Source organism: Netta rufina (genome assembly GCF_964035555.1).
Source record: "Netta rufina genome assembly, chromosome: 4".
NCBI lineage: Eukaryota > Metazoa > Chordata > Aves > Anseriformes > Anatidae > Netta > Netta rufina.
The window spans coordinates 15,195,061-15,220,362 of record NC_140127.1 but is presented as its reverse complement, the minus strand read 5'-3'; the positions used below and the strand labels follow the sequence as shown (position 1 = coordinate 15,220,362).

The window sequence follows — 25,302 nt, the reverse complement described above, 5'->3', positions numbered from 1 at the left end:
CTGTGCACCTTTTTCAGCTTGCAGAATCCTGGTGCCTTCAGACATCCCATGCACAGACGCTATTTGGTTCCTTTGGACAGTTGTTCTGTCTCTTTTGGGATGTTTTACTGTTCCTTTGTATCTGCTTTGAGATAGGAAATGGACCAGAACTTGATGCAGTATTTAGGATACAGGCATAATGTGGATTAATTGTGATATGTGTACCCCCTTTTTTGTTTCTCTGTTCTCTTTGCAGATAATTTCTATCATTTTTCTCTGGTTTTGATTGCTACTGAGTTGATATTCTCGTAGGAGTTTCTGCCTCCGTCTTATTCCTGAAAAGCGTAACCAGCTCAACACCTGTCATTTTGTAGGTAAGGCTAGGACTTGTTTTCTCTGTATGTGTCACTTTATACTTATCAGATTCTCATCTGTTTTATTAGTCTTTCAATGTTGTGAGATGCTTTTGGAGTTCATTGTGGTTAGTTTTTTCTTTCTACTGCCACGAGTATGCAGTTATTGTGGGATGATTGTCACCTCGCTAATTATCTCTTTTTTTTTTTGCATACCTTTTATGAATATAACGAATAGCAGAGATTCCTGAGTTTGTGAACTGGCTTCACTAAAAATCATTATCATTTTTCTTCTCTCTTTTAACTGTTTTTCCATCTTAAGCCTTCGTATCCCAAGGGAGCTCAGCTTTTTTAAGAGGCCTTTGTAAAACAACGTCCTGTTTAATTTCTGTAGGAAATACAAGTAGACAATATCAATCAGACTTGCCTCATGGACCAGCTGTTGACTTGCTCAGGAATTGAGGTAGGTTTTCAAGGCAGGACTTTGATTTACAAAAGCTACGATGGTTTTACCCCATATAACATATTTTATAGGAATACTTGCTACTTTTACTACTTCCTTGCCTGTGCTAATTTAGTCACTTTGTAGATCACGCTACACCGTAAAGGGTTCCCCATGCTTGTTTTACAACTATTTTTTTTAAAAGTTTTCCCCTAGTGTTCTGACAATAAAGTAGCGTTGGATGAGAGGCAGCATACCATCATCAGTCACTTAATTTTTCCATCCTTCACCCTGGTTGAGTGCTATCTGTTCTTGGTTGTTTCTTGCTGTTAGCTTTTCCAACCTGTCTCTTTTGATACTTCATTTCTAAGAAAAATTATCTAGTTGGTTCTGGTGTGCCTCTTTCTAACAGTGTGTGTGCAGTTCATGCGCTTAATTTTATAATACTTCACACTTTTCAGCTTTTCTGCAAAAGGCTTTATTTGTTCCCAATGCAGCTATGCGTTGCAGTAATGCAGCTATGTGGTCCCTGTCTTCAAAACTGAGTGTGGCAGTAGCTGATTTTCCAGCTTTGGTCTCCCTAGAAATGTTGAAACAGCTGCTGATACTGTTCAGGTAGGTGGCAGAAATATTTTAAAGCAATTGTGTGTACTAGTCAGGTCTGAATCAAGAATTGCTTCCCATCTTGTGGATTTCCTGACTGTCTATTCCTGAAACAATTGCTCACAGCATGCAAAAAGCTGGCATTATCTGACTGACAGTGTAAAGATTTCACATTTTACTTGAGAGTAATTGGAAATAATTGTTAATAATTGTTCCCTGGCATTTCCATTATCTTCCTGCCACCATGTTTCCTTTATGTTTGTTTGTACATGTCCTTGTTAAAGGTGAAGTATTCTGGGTCTGTGCCATCTTTATCCTTTTTGAGGTAATTCTGTGAAACATAGGAAGCATTATTTTTGCTTTCTGTCTCTGCATTCTGTTCACATCAGACTTTTTTTTTTTAAACTTCTGTTTTGTTTACTATTGATCTTTGTCAACTTCTGACGTATTCTTTACTTAAGAATGCAGTGTCTACCATAGGATTCAGAACAAGGCATCCCCTGTGCACCAGGCTGCTTTCTCCTACTTCTCAATTTAAAATTCCTGTATGATCTGCCTGTTGTGAAGTGCAGATGTTGCTTACCTGCTGGTCCTTTGCTACTCCAGAGGCTTCCCCAGTCCCTGATAAATCTGCACCTCTCTTCCTTACTCCGTTGCTTTAGCCATACATTGAGCCTCCCCACCAGCTGTTATGGGGGTCCTGTTCTTTGTCATCCTGCATTCTGCCTCCAGAATCCATCACCTTCCCTTTCTTGTACTTAATACCCACATGGACCACAATGCCTGCCAGCTGCCCAATATTTCCCAACTTGCCCAGGCTTCTCTTGAAGTTTCAGGGCTGCACCAGCAGGCACATCAGTACACATTCTCTGCAATCATGAGCCAAACCTGTTAAGGACCTGGTAACTGATTCACTGGTGACTATTGCTTGTTCCTTCCTTCCAGATGGAGTTCCTACTGCAAGGAAGTATTGTCTGTACAAGAACACACACAGTCACCTTGTGCAGAGGGAGGACCCCTGGCCAGGATTATTACATCCTTCACCAGTTTGGTGCATTCCAGCCATAAAACTAGGCCTGGAAAAGCTTTTATGTGCTCTGAAAGCCTCTTCAGTTTAACCTTTCCACTTGGGCAGCAATGGGTTGTTTTGCTTGCAGGTGAGACTGTTCAGAGACTGTCATGAAGCCTCCGTGTCATGTGTTCTTCCATCTGTGCCATGATAGTAAGCAGGAAGGGCTCCATCTCTGAGGATTGTGGGCTGCCTGAAATGAACACATATTCACACCACCTACACCTGGGTCACATAATCGTGGAACACTTACAGTTTACCCTCAGAAATTTTCACCCTCTAGCTAGTTTCTGTCTGCATTTCTCTTGCACATCTAGACTGGCTCAACAGAAGTCTACTTTTATGGCATGGAAATGCAGCTTCCAGTTAAAATATTGAGATGTAATTACATGATGCATTGTTAGTAACTGTATTTGTTGTGTTTCATAACAAATTATCCTGTGACCTGGACTGAATCGAAATTATGAGAAGCAGAGGTTTATCTTTAGACTATATTTCAGCCAAAAGAAGCTGCCATTCCCAGGAGGGCAGTGTTCCTGTTAGCTGGCTGTGGACTTGGTATAAGGTGAAAGGAAGAGCTCCAGCCACATCAGAAGTGTTTGGAGCAGCACGTTTCTTAGCTGGTGATCCCTGAGTTATGGAGGGGTCAAATGAAGGATATTCAGGTGTCAGGAAATAATCCCTACATGTTAGAAACTTTATTGCAAAGAGGCTATCTGCCACACACACCCCTCGCTTGTTCTGATGTTCTGTCCCCTTTACTTGCCTTCAGCAACAAATCTATGCATAAGGCTCTGTGGACATATATATTTTTGAGTATGTTTAGTAGAAATGAGAGAACCTAAAAATTGAAAAAAGGATTGAGAAAACATTGAGAAACGCTACATTAGGTTAGTTTGGGCTTGTGATAATTGACTTCCAAATTAACATGCCATAACTAGCACAATTAGAAATGCTTATGTAGAAAACCTGAAAATATTTATATCATAAATGTTTGTGACCTGGAAGAATTTTTCCAGGACAGACATATCTGTGGCTAGGTGGTCACAATCAAAATTAACATCTAAGAAGTTAAGGAAGAATCACAAGCTTGTCCCAGTAGTAACAGTTACACTCAAATTCTTATCTGGCCAAATGGCACCTTTCAAGGAAGTTCAAGGGAGTTGAGGCACATGCCGCTGAACCTTCATCAACTTACGTCAGCTCTGCCTCTAACCAGGGACTGAACACTGTCTCTCTAGCATATGCAAATTTTCTGTGTTGGTCCTGCCCATAATTTCTGATTTGTTTTTAATTCTGCCAAAGAAGGAAATAAGCTCTGCGTCCTTGCAAAATTTTCGTGGCTCTTCTGATTTGGGGTGTTGCAGGGTGTGTAGTTAATGCTCTGAAAAGGCTTTGGGATTCCTGGATGAAAGGTGTGATGAAAGAAGTGTACTGTTATTGTTTTAGGGGAGGAATCATGCTAGTGGGTAAGCCTCTGTCACTGAGACTTGCTGGACTTGTTTGTTCTGACTTGCCTATGACTCCTTTCTTTCCTAATTCAGGTGATAAAGCCTCAAGTCTATGCTGAGATGCTGCACAGTGTGTTTAGTAGTTCAGGACGGTGCATCTCCCAGACAGAAGAACGTACTGCTGACCTCTCGTTGGTGTCCGGAGGTGAGTGCCACAGCCATCAGACTTGCTACTTAGTAGTTTGGGCAGCGTGGTTATATAATGTGGAGATTTATAGGGCAATTTCGGGGCTTTGACCGAGGCAGGGGCGGAGAATGAATGGCACTAGCTCTCAGCTTACATCTGATTTCAGCTGCCTTCTACGCATCAGTAATCCTTCTGATCCTTCCCCTTTTCTCTTCACCCAAAATGCGTTTGTTTTCCAAGAATTCCCTGGCTCCTCTAACCGGGTGGTATGGTGATAAAAGCCAAGGTGGTCTGTGGCCACAGAAGGTTTTAGGGGACAGGTGAGAGTCCTCTCTCTGTGTTCTAACTCTGATCTGCCTTTCTTGCTGCTGAAGTTAGTGTTGCAGTCACGGTTGCTGAACTAGCAGCGTGGTATGAGATGATAAGCAGGATAAAGTTATAAAAATATCTTCTTGTGCTCCTGTTTATTTTAGTAGGCTTTGTATGCTGCCAGTGAAGCGTTAATCTGTGCAGAATCAGCTTGGAAACACACCAAATCTGGTACCAAACCATTTCACCCACCCTACCTTGGAATGAAAAAACAGACAAAAAAAACATGGAGATGATAATTGCTTGTCTAGTATCTCACTTCTGGAGTAGATTTCCACATATTAATGAGGGAGGAAGAGCAGGCAGGCAAAGCCTTTTTCAAAGGCTGGAAAGGAGAGAGCTGCTATGTTCTGGGACTGATGAACGGACAGAATAAGGTACTAGTTTGTGATCAATGTAGATGTTGATGTAGAAGCTGTTGAGCCTTGTTCTAAACTGGATGTGTTTAGTGGCCAGGTGCTTCATCTCCCTTACTCTAGAATGGCCTCTCTCACCTTCACGTAAGTTGTTGAGTTCTTATGTTGTAAGTAGCTTTCCTAATTCTCCTAAAGCTTGTTACAGAACAGGGGAGTCTTTTCAAGATGTTTTCTGTGACGAACAACTGTGGAAAATGTGTTATTAATCAAGATTATTTCAGTTGTTAGCCCTAGTTATATCCCACAGGTTATTGAACTAGTATACTAGGCCAGCAAAGAACTGACAACCACCAAAAAGGTGTATGCAGAATGGGTGAAAGAAAGGAACAAGAAGTGTTTTGTGCTGATTGCAAAGGTGATTAAATAATTGAGGGAGCCTTTATGAACAGCATTCTCGCATTCTGGACGTTGTTAACTCAGACCTTATCAGTAATTTATCCCAAAGGCTGAATGCTGTGCTTGAATCTTGCTGCAAATCACCAGAGCAGTCTTTGAAGCTGTTGTCTTTGCTTGGCTGAAGGGTGCTGCTGGGAAGCAGCAAGGGCCTTGGTAGAGTTGTGGATAGTTAAGGGGAGGGGCTCAGTTAGTATGTGGCAAATACATTAGTGATACTTTATCTGACTGCAGAGGGGTGGCATGCAGCACCTACTGTCTTTGTGGGATGTTTGAGGGTGTGGGGAGATCAGGCTGATTCAGCATGACGCATACAAGAACACACACATTGTTTCCCTCAGCAGATCCCTTCAATATCTGGAAGTCTACCATTGTATGCTGCTTTAGGAGATGTCAAACATTGAGTGAGTGACACTGGTAAGCAAGCACTAGCTGCTTTTATTTCGGTGCCTGAAGTAGAAGGGGAATGTTGTCCCATCCTCTTACAAGTGTGTGTTGTGGGTATGCCACAAGAGCAGAGGAGAAGGACGAGGTTGGTGTGATTGCTCATAGCAGAGGTGGGAATGGAATTGGCGTGTCTTGCTTGCGTGGCCGTGTACTTTTGCTACTGGACTCCTGGGGTTAAGTAGACATGCTCCAATTACTGCCATTCCCAAACACCCTGCCAAGGAAGAACGCTTCAGGGACATAGTTTCACATTGCACTCACCAGGCCAGCAGATTAGTTTGTTCAGTTGTCTTGTGAAAGGTCCCATTTCTATGAAGAGTGATTGTGGGGCTATGCCTGAATCCTAGAATGGAAAAATGGGAGCAACTTTAAGTGTGGAGAGCCCCTCATCAGTGTGTTTGCAGAGCATGTTCTACCCTTGGCTCTTCCGAGAGTATTACAGTAGCACTGAGCAGTGGTTGGACTAAAGTTACTATACGAAGAAAGCAGCAGATCAGATAGCAAAATCGAAGAGTTTGCATGTTTTCTTCTGCACAGAACTTGGCAAAACGCTTCTAGTAAATACTACTAAAAACACACCGTGGTTCAGATCTATTTGAAAGCAGATAAAGGTAAGGGGTGCTATGAGGGCGTAGCTTAAGAAGTCAGAAAAAGTCAAGGGCAGATTCCGAAAACAAAACGGGGAAGGGCTTCCCTGCTTACCTTTTCCTAGAACACGGGGGTTTCACTCCCTTTCCCTGTCTGAACAGCCATTTTCCATTTAACAAAGATCAATTTCCTGGTATCAGTGTTACTGAGGCTTTTGGTAACATACAGTAGAAGAGAGAGAAAAGTTCAATATAGTGAATCAAATTCTGTCAGGCAGACCTGAGAGCTGGAATGAGCGTAGTAACCTTTTAAGGAGTTTGGTACAGAGTGAGAGAGAAGGGACGGCTTGTCACCTGTGTATTGTGCTTGCCTTTACTTTTGGATAAATGTTCCAAATTGGAATGTAAGGGGTTCATTTTGAGGTGGTCAGAAATTCAACCAGAAATGCAGTCAGTTCTCTGCTTGGTTTCATAAGGAAGACCAGACAGTCTTGGCTCCATTGAAATTTCAGTACAGTTCTTTCTGATGTGCCAGTAACTATTAATGTAGCTTTAATTCTTGCTACATTTCACTTATTTATATCCTGTATCAAGGCTTGACATATGTGCATAAACACACCTTTGTGTGTAAAACAGCTATGTTTATGTTGAATTAAGTTACTTCCAAAATAGTTTATTTGGATTCTTTTTTTTGGCATGGAATAACTTTTTAGTCATTGAAATGCTTTCTTTGGCACGGAGCCGAGGTGTGTAAACTGAGACTAATAGTTCCCATTACCAGTTCAAAATGAACCATGATAGGAATTTCAGATGCTACACTCACTGGATCATCTTGGGCTCCCTGGGAATTAAGCATGTTTTAAATGAGAATGTTGATTGCTGGAGGAGGTCTGATGTTCATTCAACATCTTGCCAAGATAAGCAGGTTTGTACTGAACGTAAAGATCTAGGGTTTGAAAGTTCTTGCTTATTTCCTGCAGACCAGAAGCTGCCAGATAGAGACTGTGAGGAGGTGGTTTTCAGAGCAGGGAGGACTCAGCCTTCAAGGTTTCTGAGTGGAGAGTGACTTTTGATTTCCTAAGGCTTACTTTTGAGGAACGAAGGTCATCCTCACCCTTTCACAAGGGTGGGTGCTCTGTTGGAAGATGAGTATATTGGTGTTACCTGAATTCCCCTGATAACCCTCCTGAGAGTGAAGTGTTGGTTACTGTAGTTTGGGCTGTAAAAAAAATATATATATATATAAAAAAATAATAATAATAACAATAATCAGCATGTGGTATAAGGAAAAGATTCATTTGTAGGCTAAGGTGATCAGATAATCTCTGCCTCTGCGTTCATCAGCACCACAGAAGAATCGGTGTTTCTCTGGCCAAGGGAGTGTTGCTGGGTGGAGCAGAGTTTTCTTGGTGAGTGAAGCGTGAAGACCATACAGAAACCTGATTGCTGAACAGGGGGATCCACCTGCCACTGAGCTATTTAACTACTGAGATGGCTGTCCAAGGCTCAAGAATCCCTGTCAGGTGGTTATTCTGGTAAAGCATGACGATCCTGCACCTCCTGGCATGGCAGCAAAAAGGCTTGGGGAGTGAAGGAGTTAGTTGGAGATGGAACTTGTGTGATTATTACTGACTGAATAGACTGGACGTAACCTGAACAAGAGCTGTCATCTTAAACATCCTAGTTGGCCTCGGCAGAGTCAGGCTCGAAGCCAGACCTACTTGTGAGTGTTTTTGTTTTGTGCATACAGTCTCTAACATGGAGTCTAGGACTAGAATTCCTGGGCACTACTGGAAATACACATTGCTCCAATACAAGTAGTACATGCTTGGTGTTGCCTGCACTCAGGCTTTTCTTCAAAGAGTGATGGATAGCTACTCCTGGGACAAATAAGGCCATCTGTTCTTTTTTTTTTCTTTTTTCTTTTTTTTTTTTCCCCAGCCCTTCTGCACAGCTGCTGACTAGCATCTCTGCTGTTGAAGTGGACAGAAAAGATGGGGGCTGCTGAGCTAGGTCCTGCACTCAGGCAGCATAGCTGAAGGATGTATATTGGCAAATGTGCACCGTGGGAGGTGGTGAGACTTGGCCCTTCCACTGCACAAGAGATTTTTCTTGTCCTGGTACTCACCTTAGCAAGACAGATGTGCAAGGTAGAGGTCAAGAGCATCCTACTAAAGAGAGGAAACTGGTTTGGGTTTGAAGAGGTACACTTCATTTTGTATATCCCATACACAGAGTAATGACCTGTGTAAGTGTAGAAATATAAGGAAGTGCTTCTTAAAAACTGTTTTCTTAAATTCTTTTAGTGATATCAGTATCAGAAGTGGAGAAGGCTTTCTATTTTTCATCTCCAATGTTTTCATTTCCCCCAGCACTGTGGCAGTTAAGGTAGCAGTTTCTCTTTTGCAAATCTCTGTGACCTATGGAGAGCAGGCAGGTCTGAAATGTTGGGGAAGGGGGTCTCTGCTGGCAGGGTTTGATGTGTATCCAATATTTGCATGAAAAAAAGAGACTGAAATTCCAGGTAGTGCTCTGCCTGTCAGAGCATGAGTCCTGTGGGCAATGAGACATTCATTTCTCTAATGTGACTCTTAAGCTTTTGAATCTTAATCGTAAGGCCCCATCTTGAGGAAATCTACATACAGGTCAAAAAAACATTGGTTAAGAAATAAGAATACTGCTGCCTCAGTCTCTGCAGAGTCAGCCATATGCTGTTGAAGCTGTGCTTCATGCTCCCCATGCCAAGAGCAGCGGAAGGAGGTTGTGCTGATTGCTGTTTGAGTGGAAGCCCACTGGGATGGGAACAGCTGAAGCACAAGGAACCAGGCAAGCCTGTCAGCAGGGGCTTGAGCTGGAGAACAAAAGCTCACCAGTGCAGAGAGCAAGGCTGGATGCCAAAGCAGCATCTTGAAAGCACAAGAGGCGACTAGGTGAGGAGGAGGCATATTATTACCATAACAGCCAAGAGTCTTGCCACCCAGGGCACTGGCCGTGAGGTAAGCTGCAGTCCCACCTGCTGGGTCTGAAAGACCACGAGCTGTGAGCTGAGGATGAAACTGCAGGGAAACTGCAATGTGTTGAACTGAGGCAGGGCAATCCCAGAGGTATTTCATTTTCATCTGAATCTCTCCATCCGTTACACCCTTGGGTTAGGGGGTGGCATATACAGTGAAGGTCTAGGTGGCCTGAAGTCAAGGTCTTGGTGAAACCAGTTCAGTCCTAGTGACTGAATACTATATGCCACTGCAACTTGTGGTTCCCCAAAAAAATAATCTTGACCAGCCTAGACAGGCTGCTCCCATCTGCTCTACAGTCTGCTTTGCCACCAGGGAACTGAGATGGTCTAGTGGGGAGACAGCTAGACCTGCAGAAAAGCCTTGCAGAAAACACCACCGGTTAGAGAGCATAAAAACTTTCCTGCCTCCCTTCTTAAGCAATGGACTGGGATGCCTGCCAGCACTCACTAGATAAACCAAGCTTTTGGGTGACGAGATCAAAGTGTGTGAGTTGCTTCCAACTACCCTCTCATTTACTTAACACTCCCTCACTGTGTGCAGCCCCCTCAGCTGCTTCTTCTGTGCCTCTGTCCTTTTTTTTCCCCCATCATTTTCCTAGTTTGTTTCCTGCCATCTCTTCCTCATGGTTTTGCTCAACTTTCTTGCCCTTGAGGCAGAGTGTATAAACCCACTCACTCTCCCACTGCTTCACTATCTTTGCTGTCATGGATTTGTGCATCACAGCTTTACCTTCACTGCTGGTCTGTCCCCTGAGCTCATCTTAGGCCACCGACAGCCTTTGCTATCATCCCACTCTGCTTGCTCATATCCATATTCACTCTGCTGTCTTCCTTGCCACCCCACAGCCAGAAAACCTGCAAAGCATCGCTCTCTCTGCCTGCCTGCTGCTTCCTGCTCCTGTCTTCTCAAATGTTGTTCACAAACGACTGTGCCAAAGGCCTGGAAAGGGGGAGAAGAGCATTTAGTATGTCTGGCAAACAGCAAACGCAAACATGGTTTAATGGGCATAATGCAGTATGGTGACTAGTCAGCTGAGAGCCTCCACCCCAGAGCTGGCTGCTGCCATTTGTCACTCCAGGCACCTTTGAGGGATTATCCCACATGTTCTTCTGACACCTTGTACTAAAGCCAGCCATGATGTAGAGGCCTGGTGCGTGGCATGACAGCAGTTACTACATAGTGCCCTGTAGAATTACGAGGGATCTGAAATAATTGCACTTAAAGCTTTGCATCATCCTACAACAAAGCTACTGAGGACATGCGCAAAAATGCAGTTTTCCTAATGTTCTCTTGCCTAATGCTGTGCAAGAGAAAATAAATGGGAGGGAAAGGCTTACTGTGCATTTGTCCATGTGTGACTTAGGTTCCCAGCCCTCTCATGGGTCTGCTGCTGGCTTTTGGCCTGCCAATAAGACTGGGTCTTCTTGCTGTGTGTCGTCATGTTAGGAGCTATTTCTCTCCCCTCTGACAGGCTGTCTGGCAGAAGGCATGATGTTCTTACAATGTATGCATGCTTTTGCTGCAAAGAAACCCAAAGCCAGTAGAAGACCGTAAATGTTACTACTCATACCAATGAAAAAGAACTCAAAGCGGTGTGTTTTATAGCATCTCTGATAGCCTAGAGTACAGAAGGTGCCTCCTCTGTTATGAACTGTTACATTCAAGTCCAGTTTAAATACCTGTGTGGGCAGCCAGCTGTACTTGAGGTCTGTGTAATACTTCTTGACGGGAAATCGTCTCTACTGACCATGCCTGCACTACTTCAGGCTTTTCTCAGCTGTGCATGTGAGGTAGTGGAGGCAAGCTGGAACACAGGAGATTCTGACTAAATATAAGGAGAAAAAGCTTTTGCCCGGAGGGTGGTCAGAGACTGCACAAGGATCCCTGAGAGATCTGTCCCTGGAGACAGTGAACACTTGACAAAGCCCGGGGTAACCTGCTCCAGTGGAACCTCGTCTGAGCAGATCCAAACCCCTAGGGTTTGGAGACCTTTCCAACCTACCTCATTCTGTGAGTTTTTGTGTCAGTGAGCTGAGTTAAGCCGCACCAGATGCAGTTTTGCTCGGGATGTGTTACTGTGTGTCTAACAGTGTTGAATTTATCTGTGTTTTCTTCTTCAATGCAGATCCTGTCTCAGATGGACACAGCAGTGAAGCGTATGGAGCCATGGAAGATAGCAGTCATCGTTGTGTCAGTAATAGTTGGTCTGGCCATTGTCATTGGCTTGATTACATATTTTTTGTGCCATTGTAAGTGCATCCCATTGTTGTTGTTGTTTTAAGGAGACTTTTGAGGTATCTGTTGTGTTTCACTTGCTACTGTGGTCCTGCCTGGTGATTCAGGTATGAAATTCACCCCAGGTATAGAATCTGCATGAGAACTTACTAGAGCCTGTGAAAGTCCTGTATTGATTAGAAACCCCCCAAGAATACTTAAAATATTACTTACCTGAAGTGAGGATTTAAATTTTGTCTGTACTTCAGTTTGCCTTGCCCTGCTGTCTCCCCTGGTATCCACAGTTAACCAATAACTGTGGTCTTGAGTGTAAACCAGAAGTGTCTCGTTAAGGCACTCAAGTTATGCATAGTAAGCTTCGTCTTGAACAGGATTTTTGCAGAAACTGAACCTGGCACCTCTGGCTGAGGATATTCCAGAAGGAGAAAGGACAGAGGTTTGGGCTTTCTTGGAGTCCCGGTTGCCAAGGATCTGGTTTCAGTGGTATTTGAATGATGCCACTCTCTTCCAAGTTTCTGAAATACTGATGTGAGGGGTTTTGAAGTATATTGCTACAGGGACAGAGCTAGCTGTGTTGCTGTCTCAGGTCACTGAGAGTCAGTGAGGCCTTGGTTTATGTTAGGGTACCAGAAAGAGTAGGGGCAGAGCTGCAGCTTATTTTTGCAGTTAGCTTTTTGCTAACTCTGCATTATAGGGCCCTTCTCTGCCATTCCCTCGAGAGCCAGATTTTAAACTTAACCCGAATGCTGAATGGGTGCAAACAGCTCTGGGCCACCTGCCTTTGTGGGGCAAGGACATGCCAGAGGGCATCTAGGCTGATTAGAAGAAGACGGTCCTCAGAAGTTTATTAGTGGATGTAATTTAAAGCTGCTTGGTGTAGTTGTCAGGGTGGAAATGAGCCCCCAGTTGGTCCATGGAGCAACAAAGTGGCCCAGATCCCCCTTTCCTCACAGTGCTGCCCAGAGCTTGGTCACAGCCAAAGCCTGAAAGTCTTACTTGTGCCATGTTCTGTGTGGAGCTGTGCTTGAATTGTATTGAAGAAAATGAACAACTTTTCCTTTTTCTCCCCTCTGCAGATCAGTACAGATATTACAATGCAGCTTTCCTTATCACCAACATCCAGTATGACACTCGGTACGAAAGGCAAACCACAGAAGAATTCAGATACCTGAGCCAAGAGATTGAAAACATGGTAAGCTAAGATGTTTCTCTGTTACTGCCTGACCTGTGGTGAAGAGTCCTTCATTTGTGTGATTGGAAATTAGACTCAGAGGTGATTGTGCCTCGTCTTATGTAGCTGGATTATACTGGGCAATTCCCAGGACAAAGAGTAGGAGGATGAGGAGAGGAACAAGATTAAATACTGGAAAAGTTGAGTCTGTTCCCTGACTCTGCCACTCACCTGTGTTTAGTAGGGTATTTGAGACTATCTTGCCTGCTATTGCCAACAGAGAAACCAGCAATGACATTAAGTTTTAAATGCTTGAGAAAAAGGGTAGATTGCTTGGGTAGAAAAACTTTATTGAAAGATCAGCCTGTGTCCTGCGTATTGCTCTCAGCATCATGGTAACTGCATGCCTTGCAATTTTTTTCAATGGTATCTGTCTCTCCAGACCTCTTTAGAGGTAGTTTGGTGTTTTTGCTGCCTGGGGCAGATGGGAAAAATAGCACAATGTGGTCAAGGCTCAGATCATCACAGTGTTAAGTGTTTAGTTCTCTTGGAAATAATCAGGAATTAGATGCCTAACTCCTGCTGGGAACTTCTTGGTTTTCCCACGGTTGTACAGGACTTGCATAGATTCAGGGCAGTGAATGGCCCTGTGCACTCCCACCCCAAATCAGGTGGGGTTTGTAAATAGTTGTGGACATATTCAGTGCAGGGGTAGCATCTGGCTGATAGAGAATGTTCTGTGCTGGTTGCTGTACCCTAGCAGCTTCAGGGCTATTTCTTATTGAAGCCTAGAGCTGGGCAGTAAAATTGCAGTCCGTTCCCATTAAATAAGGGGGTGTACTGTGAGAATCAGTAATTGAAAATGTTCGACTGTCTAGCAGAGGAACAGTTTAACCTCAGCATGATTCAATGTCCCGGAGGGCATACAGGGTATGAACTAGAGCTGTGAGAGGCTGTTTGTCCAACACATGCTACTGGCAAGGGGACTGTGTTGCTTGGCATTGATTGCCTTTTAACAAGGAAGGAAGACAGGGTGGTACAGAAGAGAGACTAAAATTACTTCAGAGATGCACAAAGCACAGCACCGTGAGGAAGCCTTAAGTGGAGAAAATAGCAAAAGTCCAGGTAACTTATTTAAACCAGAAAGTTGGGACCGCATGCCTTTCGGGGTGGTGTTCAGTGTTTTTGTTCAGGGCAGATTCACTCTAGGTTGTAGAATCATAGAGTCAATCGCCTTGTCCCCATTGCTTCTTGTCCTGTCACAGGACACCACTGAAAAGAATATGGCTCAGTCTTCTTTACAACCTTTCTAGTCATCTTCCAGTCATCTTTATATCCTCCCCAGTCGTTTCTGGACTCTAGCATTCCACAGGGAGTGTTAAATTCCTTGTTGCTGTCTCTGCACTCAGGAAGGAGGAATTATACAAGTGCTTCTCCGCTCCACTGCAAGCTTGTCAGCAAGCTTTAAAACCTTGCTGTAGTGGCGAAGATGCCTTGTTGACTGTGTGCAAACAGATGGTAAGCACACGTGCTGTCTGTTCCAGCAAGCCTGTGGTTGAAAAGGCACCCAGAGAGCAGAAGAGACGGCAAAATCTGGCGAGACAGCAACATTTGGCAAGTCAGCTGTTTATTTTGGTTCTGCAACCTCCAATGGAAACTTAGTAGTAACTTTGGTGTAGAGGTGGGGATCTGAAAGCAACTTTTTGTGCTTCAGAGGCTCATGAGACTCTTAGTTTGAGAAACGTGCACATATCATGGGTCTGTTTTAACACATTATTTTCCTTTAACAGATGTCTACAGTATTTAAGAAGTCCATTCTAAGTCAAAGGTACATCAGGTCCCATGTTGTCAGTCTAAGGTAAGTAATGTGAAGGTCAGGAACAAACAGAAATGTGACAAAGATCCTTTCTCCCTACCCCATGACAGTAGGGAATGTGCCTGGTTGATTTTGCTTGGATTATGCCAGCTGGATGACTAAGTCTTGGCTGCTTGTTGCTCTCCATCAGGGCTCAAAACTCTGGTGAGGGCTTAATCTGCTTAGAGGTCAGCAAAGACGACAAAATTGGCCTTACACTTTGGCAAGTTGATTACCTGAACACCAGTTGTTTGTGGCTGTGATGCAGTAAGTGACTTTTTAGGTGATTCCAGCCTTCACTGCTAGTTAAGGGCTCGAGAGATCCAGTCAGCTCTTTGTTCCGTATCATTCTTCTTGTGGGAGTTTAGGCTGGTGTTTACCCCTCTGCGTGGTGTACAGCAAGAAGTGACTGTTCTCCCTCCTCTCAGAAAAGAACTGAAGGAATAAATTCCACTGTGAGATGCCTGGATAGAGAGATAAGAAAGGAGGCAAAAGGGACATACAGATATGAAGATCCTGTGGGAGCTTTTAAGTCTTTTTTCTCTGTGCAATAGTTATGGTTCTTATCACTGAGAGCAATACATCACTTCCATCACACAATTTGGGTTTCAATTAGTTAAATTTCTATAAGGCCTAAATCTGATGTGGAATATCTTTCCCTTTATGGCAAAGAATGCCACACTTCCTGCAAATATCCTTTTCCACGGCACTTTGGGGATCGCTAGGTGGTTATTTTCATAGGTTGTTCACAATTTCTCTGCTACTGGTTTCTTCTGCAAGCCTCCCATGCTGTGTAGCTACAGAAATTACAAGATTTGGGAGCTAGACTTAAACAATTCCTTAATACCTTTTAGGCTGACCAAACAGTGCTCTGCTTTTAAAGTTTCACTAGTGTGAGTACACAAGAGAGTACCTTCTTTGTGTAAATGTGCACTGGTTCAGCTTAGCTGCATCTCTGCTCTCTTTGCCTCTAGGTTTCTGTTGCTTTTCCTTTAGACTGTTAGTCTAAAGTATTGTGCTTCAGAGTTTGTATTGATAATAAATGATCATACCTTGTTCTGATAACACAAACTATTGAGATTTTTGTCTCTCGATCCAAGGATGCTAACTCACCCATAAATGGACAAGTGACTTACATGGAAAGAAATGCCAGAAGACCTTTTAAATTTCTGTGGATCTAAGCTAGGTCTTATAAATGGATGTTAGGAATGGCTTGTTTGGTATCTGTTGAATGGTTTTAACTCTTGTGTTGTTTCTACTGCTATGTTCTGTTGATGGAGCTGCGTAGAGACTAAGGGGAGTATTTCTTCCTCTCCTTGCAGAAGATTCCCTCTGATTGTTGTTACAGCGTGAACCAGGCCTTTTGCTGTCTGCTGACGTATGTCGTCATCTTCCTTTGCTTGTGCACAGCTATGCTATTCGTTCCACACATCTCTGCAGACCAGACCTGTTCTTGTATAAGGAAGGCAGACAGTGCAAGCAGAACTAAGAGGCTTAGTGCGCAAAGAGAATGACACCACTTTGTTTATGTTGGTTTGCAGCCCGGATCCTGGCGGAGTGCTTGTATCTGTTGCTCTGGTATTTAAATTTGCCTCAGCTGATAGTACAGCAACAAGCTGGAGTCGTGTCAACACTGTGTTACGCAGAAGGCTGAAAACAAGCTCAACGTCATTGAATGTTGACCAGTCTACTATAACTCTCACAGGCAAGTGCCTTAGGTTTGTGTTTTTAGCTTGGAATTTGTTCCTCATACTTCACTGTTTTCAGTGTAATGAGCTTCGCTTTACTACACAAATACATGCAATTGCTGTTTTCTTCTTTTCCCTTCTCAAAATTGTTTTAGTGGCTGACAGCCCAGGAACTTGAAAGTAGTAGTAGCTTGAAGAGAGCTAAAGCAGACTGACACCTGTTTTAATGAGTGAGTTCTGCTCTGTGCATCAGAAGTTGGGTGTGTGACTTAGCTCTGAATGTGATTGGCCAACCTAATCCATCAAAAAAGAGGCCCAACTTTTCGATCTGGGTTCACTCTGGGTTTACTCTGCTAAGATGCACAGTGAATTGGTGAGGAACCTGTATCACAAGGTACTTAAATGTGGAGTCCTCAAGCTCTTGAAAAATAAAAATAAAGGTCTGAGGTGGTTCTCTCCTCCATCATCTGCCATTTCCTTTGCTTATTTCACAGGTTGCTGTAGCAAGTGTTCATAACCAAACCCTATGGTTACCTGGGTAGTCAGTGGTTCTCTCCTGTGAACCTGTCATTGGTTACTACCAGAACCTCGTAGAGGGAGTTTTTGTAGGGAAGAAATCAGTAACGTTACAGTCAATCTCAGCACTGGGGATTTGTGACCACCTTACCTTACTGAATGTGAACCTATGCATATTGGTTTATGTATCATGCATAGCCCCCAGCACATGTAGATGTTACTTGGACCTATTTAGTCATCTATCTGCTGCTTTTTTAAGCTTTGAGCTAAGGCACAAAAGATTCATCCTTTGGCCTTGTGCTTTCAGTGAGGATTGTAAGCTTAACTGAACCTCTCCAATACAGCAAATTACTTTGACCATAGCGTCACTACAAGCAGCAAGGCAAACCATTTCATATGTTTACTAGGTACAGAAAGGAGGCAGTCTGTCCTAGATCACATAGCAATATGAGATGCTCACTATATTTTTTGTTTTTCATTTCAGAGTTGAATGAGGACAAGGGAGATACCCTTTTAAACAACTGTAAGTACAAATGCTTTACAGAAATTATCAAGGGACATGGTGCTTATATATTCAGTGTTTATATGTTTTTTTTATACCTGAGATACAAGTTGAAAAATAACTTCTTAAAGCTATTAGAGTAGTAGATAATAGTAGATAATTCACGAGCCAGGCAAGACTTGAGTCTTGCTGGTTCTACAGTATTTTACAGTATTTAGACATTCCAACTTGGTGGTGATGGGAAGCACTTGCATTAGTGTTGACTATGTGAAGTAGACGAGTTGCTGTCAGTGAGTTTTGCATGAGGACTACAGTTGCTGTGAGCTGAGAATTGTGCTGGATGGGAGACTGCCACTTGCTAAAACAAGCAAGACAGGAAAAACACAGCCTTACAATGTTGTCCAGGTTGCATCTTCCAAGCATACCATACATGGAGTCTTAAAGAGAGCCCTAGCTTTTAAGCAGTTTCTGAAAGTGATCATGCCAGATGCTTTCCTCTAGAAGACAATCTGCTGCCTGCAGAGCCCCCATGTGTGTACATTCCTGTCTGCCCTGAGCTGGTAGCCATTGACCATACAGACTAAAGCAGTTAATAGCATCCTGCTGGCAAAGACGAATAGCTCTTAGATTGCTCATGAATTCATCTTTCCTTTCTTCTCTTGCCACTTTCCTCGTCTAACAGTGTTTGTCTGTAAGAGAAGGGTTGTTGTCTTGTACCTTGCACAGAGGTCATGTCCATGGCCTTGCAGGAGTCGGAGGTGGTGCTGGAGCAGTGCCAAACACAAGGCTGGAAGTGAGCTATCTGTGGAAATTAGTGATCTGGAGGGCTGCCACCATGTCTAGCAGCTGCATGTCCTTACTCCTTCCAATACGTCCTCCATCTGGCCCTCTCCTCCCTGCGAAAGATTGGCAATAGATGTTCTTAAGGTTTGGGAGCTAAAAGCTTGCAGCCTTCAGGGAAAGACCAGAGGATGGGAGAGGGAGGAGAGCTGTCCACAGCAAGAGCAAGGCAGTGACACAGCCCTGAAGAAGGGAAGGTTCTGAGTCCCTCTCCTGTTCCGTGCTCTCAGGCAAGGTGATAGAACTCCTCTGGAAACAGAATCAGTACCTTCTCAGATGAACCCTGTACAAAGGGTCTCTGACTGCATCTTTGTGCTGTCCTGAGCACTAGAGACCTCCAGCACCCCTGCCTAGCATGGTCATGGGCATTGCGTGTGTTGCACATGGATGTTCCATGTTTAAATGGTCCCTGAGAATTAACTTGTTTGGTTTTGATTTTTTTTTTGGCTGATATATGACTGTGCTGTTGGCACAGTGGCTGTAAGTAAACCATTGGAGGAAGAAGACACTATTTATTTATTTTTTTGCTGTTGTTGTCAAAGCTGACCTGCAGGTGACCTGACAAAATCCTTTTCTTATTTCCTTGGTTTATGGGTGGTTGTTTTTTTTGTTGCTGAACTTCTCTAGCAATTCTGTGACACTTAAAGCTGTACTGATTGTGTTGTTATTTCCTTTGCTATGCAGGTGGGGCTTTACAAATAGTGAAAGATTGCCCCGCAGTGTTTGAGTTCACAAGTGATGCGTAGTGTCTGTCTGCTGCATATTTTGGTGTTGCTGTGTGTATTGAAGCTTAAAGCTGTCCTGGTCTGGCAGTTGTTTATATAGGGATTCAGCAGTGTTTTTGCACTCAGTTTTTAAGTGTTTTTGATGTTCTTTAATGTACAGTAACAAGAGAGGGATAGCCTCTTTAGATGAAACTTAGATGTCATTGTTATAAAAGCTAATGGTTAATTACCAGTGCATGTGTGTGGCTTTGTGCCCAATAACGTGGGTGGGTGTGAGCCTGTATGCACATACACACCAGCAAGCATATCCCTCTGTACAACTCTAGACAAATACGAAACAAAGTGAGTTTCACAGAAAGGCAGTATTTTTTAGTTAGGCAAACAGTTACAGCTGGAAAAAATAGTCTCTCTGGTATACAGCCTTCGTGGAAGTTCACATGGCCTTGTGTCTGGCAACTGGTTTAATGAAAAAGTGGTGTTTTTTCTACCAACTTTCACTTAACCCCATACCTATCCCGAGATGCTTGTGACCACAAAACCTGGCTTCCTTGCTATTGAAGGCACTGTTTTAGGTGAGGGTTGTCTCTTGACATCGCTTCCCTCTTGTGCCTGTGTCAGCAGCCACGTGGGCCTGCCCAAAGCAAGACCCTGTTTTCCCTCAATCAGCTAAACCAGAGCTGCCTTTTTTTTTTTTTTTTTTTTTTTTTTTTTTTTTTTTTTTTTTTTTTCCTTGGCAGTCTGTGGAATTCGAAGAGAGACATTCTCCTTCACAGGAGTGGAAAGAATAATCGGCGGGCAGCGTGCACAGGATGGGGAATGGCCATGGCAGGCTAGTATTCAGCTCGATGGGACCCATCGCTGTGGTGCATCGGTGATCAGTAATACATGGCTTGTGACTGCGGCCCACTGCTTTAGAGGGTAAGTCATCAGCACCTTTCTGATCCTATAGGCCCTATGACTTCTGGGTGCTTGGACAGGTCTTCTCTGGTCCTTCAAGGCCCACTAAGGTCTATACCTGCTGAAAGATATCTGTCTCTTCTCTGTTCCTTGGACAAAGCTGGCCACATTACATCTTGGTGAAATGGAAAGCTGTGTTCTTGTTAGGATCTTCTGTATGGCTGTGACCTCGTCCCAAATGTCTTTCAGAGCAAAAGAGCCTCGGAGGTGGACAGCCAGCTTTGGAATTCTACTGAGACCTCCGAAACAGAAAAAATACGTCCGAAGAATTATCGTTCATGAAAAATATAGCGAATTTCTCCTCGATCACGAGTATGATGTGGCTGTTGTGGAACTTGCCTCCCCTATTGAGTTCACAAGTGATGTACACAGTGTCTGTCTTCCTGAAGCATCTCATGTATTCCGGGATAATGCTTCTTGTTTTGTCACAGGCTGGGGAGCTTTGGAGAACGATGGTGAGTGTCTGTTGTCTTCTCGTGCTGTCACACGTGTGTCTGACAAGGCTGATGTTAGTTTTATGGTTTTTGTTTGTTTTGGATTTCTGAGACTTTGTGTTTAAGAAGTGAATTTGCTAACAATGCACTGGTGGACTTGGCTTGCTTTTTTGTTGTTGCTTTTGAGTGGTGGCCTGGAATATGGAAAAAAGCAGCAGGTTAGCCTTATAGGAAAAAGAGCAGCTTTTTTTTTTGTTACTGCATGTATTATGATGGCTGAAGGTCCTCAGTTTTTCATTCTTACTTGCCTAGTGTTCTGGGTTTAGCTCTGACATAAATTTTTACCATTCAGCTTTGTCTGTCATACTAGTTGAAGAAACCTTGTGATAGATCTCTCTTTGGTGCTAATTCAGGCTTCAGTTCATCAAATAACTTGAATAACCTTCTGAGCGATTGAGCTATAAGCTGTGTTTTATGGTAGATTCTTGGGGTGATTGCCTGGAGCTGCATTGCAGTTAACCAAATGGGTCTTTCCATGGACATCAAGGACACACCTTGTAGCCAACAGCTGAAATGAATGCTGAAACGTGTACAAAAATCCCTTTTCCTGTTATGTGAAACAGCATCTGGACGGAGAAGGGTCATATTTGGGATGAGCGAGTAAAGGACTTCAGGATAAATAATAACTTTCTTCTTTAGACATTGTCTGAGTAGCTCCCTTTGCTGCCTGCAATGGCAGGAAAGCTATAGAAAAATGTGACTACTCCTAATCCTTGTGTGTGTTTTACATTGCATACACTGTCTGCAAATCCTAATACCACTTTTCCTTCTAGGCTATAGTGTTAATCAACTTCGACAAGCAGAAGTGAAAATCATAAGCACTAGGATTTGTAATAGGAGGGAGGTGTATGGTGGAACAGTAACACCTGGAATGTTGTGTGCTGGATACTTAGAGGGACAGGTGGATGCTTGCCAGGTAAGTCTTGTCTTAAGTAATAGTAAAAGGGAAGGACATGGGGTGGGAAGTGATGTTTCCTAGAAATAAGAAATAATCAAGATCCTCCAAAGTATGTTTTTTGTTTATGGGGTTCAAGATCTTTACAGATGTAAATTAGGAACTTCATTGCTCCTGGGCTGTGGTCTGCACTTATGTGTTTAGTTTTTATATATAAATGAAGATGTGAGGGTGTAGAATAGAAGAGACTATTAGATACTTGCTATCAGCTTCCATCTTCTCAGGAAGTCATGCAGAGGTTAAACATAGCTGTGGTCTGGAGACAAACATTGTTCTGTTACAACTGACAAATGTGGTGCTCACTTCATTAGCGAACACTGTTTTCTTTATGTTCCTGCCTACTGATGTTTTTCTCCATAGGGTGACTCTGGTGGGCCACTGGTGCATGCCAACTCCAGAGGAATCTGGTATCTCGTGGGAATAGTGAGCTGGGGAGATGACTGTGGCAAGCCAAATAAACCAGGAGTATACACACGAGTGACTTATTATCGAGACTGGATCGCTTCCCAAACGGGCATCTGAAACCTGCAGTGGCTTAAGTTTTGTGGGCTGTGTGTAAGGCTATTCCTCTGACACATTCTGCTCTGTGGTTACCCTCTAAACAGCTGCTGGCTTGGCTTGTGGTGATGTATCAAGTGCCAGCAAGCTCAGAGTAGTCTAGGACTTGAAATTGGTTTGGCCTACCTCCAGAAAGGAACGGACTCAATTCGTGTGACAGAGCTGTTTGTTCGCAAAGTATTCTGTCAAAGGGGCAAAGGCTTTGGTTTATGCGCAACATGCTGACCCTCTTCTCTGTGGCCAAATGTCTTGGCCACTGCTTTTGTAACCAGGCAAAGCATCTGAGCCTAAACAATTATTTATCAGCATCCAAGAGAAGTCATAACAAAAATATTGTCCATCTGTTCGCTGCATGTTCCCAAGGCCCCTCCTATCTGTAGACCAGCTCTAACTGAGCCTGACTCCAAGGCTGCTGCGCTTCTGAATACTCCTTGAGCTCTTTTCTTGCAATGCTCCAGGAAGCATACTGTAATAATGAACAGAAGATGGCTTAGAGACATTGCAGTTCCTAGTATCATGTCAGCTACCTGGGTGAACTGAGAAGTTTTCTTTGCTGTGTTATTCTGAAGAAGTGATTGCTTGAGAGACATCAACTTCTGTCCACGTTCGCTGAACAAGTGTGTCCACTTCACGCTTTGTGTGTACTGTACCTACCACAGCATTTGCCACGAGTGATTGCTGGATTTGAGACTGAAAACCACTTTGTATTCATGCCATTCTGTTGTCATATCAGAATATTGGGCTGAATGAATTTCCATTTTAAAACTTTCCGGATTGTATGGTTTTTAATAAAAGTCCTTGGCTTTTTGTGCAGGATGGAGCTTTGTAACAATCTTGGTATGACCGTTGCTGAAAACAATCTCCAAAAACTGCTTGTTCTCACAAATGGTGCTCTCAGGTCTTTTTAAGTTAACCTGTATATCTTCAGCTGCATTCTGGGGGGTGAAAAAAAGCACATCATTGTCACGGTGGAAATGCATGTCTGCTTCAGAAACGAGAACTTCAGACTGACCCAGAAATCCACGTAAAGATCCTTCTCCTGTCAGGAGTTAAGAGGTGCCTGTGTCTTCTTGCTAGTCCATAGCTAGCCCATCTGATCTCACAAACTTTCTACTTTCTTTGCCTTTGTTTTCAGGAGGCCATGTTCCTCAAACTCGTATACCCCAGCAGTGGAACATGCTGCTGAGGATGCTTTCCTTAACATGTTTGCAGACTTTCCAACACCGTGTGGTTGCTCATTCTGACAACACTGAATGGTGTGGTCTTAATTGTTCGATATATGAGCTACTCACTTGCTCTCTTTTTCTTTGGTGGTCAGAAGAGAAAGAACTTGTCAAAGGAAATACCAGCCACACTGCTGAGACCCGGAGCTGATCCAGTGTGGCAAGCAGGCAGGAATTTTATGCCAGGCTAGAAAAGATGAACAAAGCAGGAGGCTTTCAGCATCCTCACATTTAGACTATTTGGGGAAAGACTGATTATAGTTTCAGGATCAAAGTGTTGTCCAAATTGAGTACAAGTCAGTTAATATCATCAGTGGTAATTCAGGGGTAATGCAGCTTGCTGCAAACCCTACCCAACAGAGGATCAAGTTAACAGAAGTATTTTTATTGCACATCCTATGATTTAGGTGCCAGCAAGCACAGTAAGCCATCTTCACTGGAGCTATGGGGTGTTTGGATGACCAGAAAAGGTTTGCGTGAAGAACAAGGGTCTGAAGCTGTTATTCTACTTCTGTGAACATCGTGAAGACCTGGTGTTTAAAATGTGCTCTCAGGGAACTTTTCTTGTGGAATACTGGGAGCTCCAGAAACAAAACCTTAGTGGTTTAAGTTTTAGGTAGGGAATAAAAAGTATCAAGCTGTTTCCATAGGTCTGCGTATGACAAATATCACTTTAAACCCGTAAACAGAACATGGATTTGAAGTATATTACCTGTAAAGGAAGCTTAAAAACAATGCATGGCAAGTGTATAAGATTTGTTTTTTTTCCTGGTAACAATTGTCTTAGCGGGACAGTAAGTAAAATTCAAGTCTTCTTGAAAAAGAAACGTTATTAAAAGATGCCATGAGTTTCTAATTCCCAAAGCACTTCAGGCTTGGGTTTTCAAAGGGCACTTTTTTTTTTTCCTTATCCTGCCAAATTTCATTGTAGTTCAGGAACATAACATTTTCATGTCTGCAAATCCCAGATATTTCACTGGTGTCCAGAAACAGGTAAGTAGATGTCCAAAAGATTTCTTCTGAATGTGTGAACTTTCTAGTTGCACTTGTTTTGGGTACAAAATCAGAAACCCTTCAGCATTTTGATCTGTGCAAAGGGCTGCTGTAAATGTAATTCTCCAAAGTAGTGCACACAAAGCTGAAAAAGTGAGCTTATTTTTTGCTGAAGGAGCTTCCAATTCTGAGCATCCATCTGGAGGGATCTAGTGCATGGCTGACCTTACAGCTAAGTGCCAGTGCAGTGCAGCCAGGAGGAGTGGGACTTCAGAGGACCAGACCCAGTGTGTGTTTTTCATGATCGCAGCAGGAACAAGCCTTCTGGCCTTGTTTCTCTTAGAAGCAATATAGTTTCCATGCTCTGAGGCCTCTTGGTGATGCAAAGCAGTATAAATGGGGACTGTCAATGAGATCGCTTCAAACAACGCTCCATCCACAGGCATACTGGTGCAGATGGGCCTGATGGATCTGAATCTCTTTCTTGTGGCAAAACTACGTCCTTGTCAGCATCGTCTAGCTTTTCTTGAGAGAAATTGTGGAAACCTGAAGCAATGTATGCAGCAAAAATAGTGTTTGGTTTAGGTGGCCTAGCAGACTTGTATTTTTTCTAAGCTGGGCTCACCTGTTTCTAAAGCTGCAAGCTTTGCCTGCTCTCAACCATGTTTTCCAAGGAATTGTGACCACCACTGAAGGCAGAATGGGATGCATCTAACCATAAATTGTGCATGACACACAGGAATGTAATTTATATGTCAATCTAATAAAAAACTGTTAAAAATTGTCTTCTGTTCCAGGTACTTGTTAATTTCCTGTGTCATGGTAAACAACTGCCAGCTGGGGACTGGTCGGTTTAAGAATTTATACCGATTCTGTGCCATGTATTTACATGCTGAATTTATGTAGTCTTTAACAGTTGTCTTTGTCTTGTTTGAGGAGTGTTACTGGAAGCCCTGTGCACACTGTCTGGACTCGAACAAGGTAACCTGCCTGCCGACGGTTACCCAGTTTTGCATGCAGGCAGAAGCAGGTCTTGGGTCAGCCACTAGAGGGTGAATCGTATTGTTTAAGGGCCTCTTATCTACTCACGGTGCTTTGTTTCAGGTGCTCTATTTCAGCTCCATGGAAGGAGCCTGGAGTACAAGGTACTATGTCAGTGTTGCCTTGACAGTGCAGAGACGCTCCATGATCATCTTGCAAGATTTGAGGAAAGGACAGCTGTTCAGCTTTTAGAGTAGGTCTCCGCAGCACCGAGCTTTGGTTTCTTCCCCCACTTA

The 25,302-nt window shown here is 43.3% G+C and overlaps 1 protein-coding gene across 1 annotated transcript; it reads left to right on the top strand.

Annotated features, from left to right (window-relative positions):
* Positions 1-4,009: 4,009 nt before the first annotated feature.
* LOC311208736 (transmembrane protease serine 11E-like) lies at positions 4,010-21,773 on the top strand (the record flags this gene model as incomplete). Its single annotated transcript, XM_084285663.1, has 10 exons — positions 4,010-4,102; positions 11,439-11,562; positions 12,625-12,740; positions 14,510-14,577; positions 16,116-16,279; positions 17,263-17,301; positions 19,583-19,763; positions 19,992-20,257; positions 21,070-21,212; positions 21,612-21,773. 10 exons carry the CDS (start codon positions 4,010-4,012, stop codon positions 21,771-21,773), a joined length of 1,356 nt encoding a protein of 451 aa, XP_084141789.1.
* Between the last annotated feature and the right edge of the window lie 3,529 nt (positions 21,774-25,302).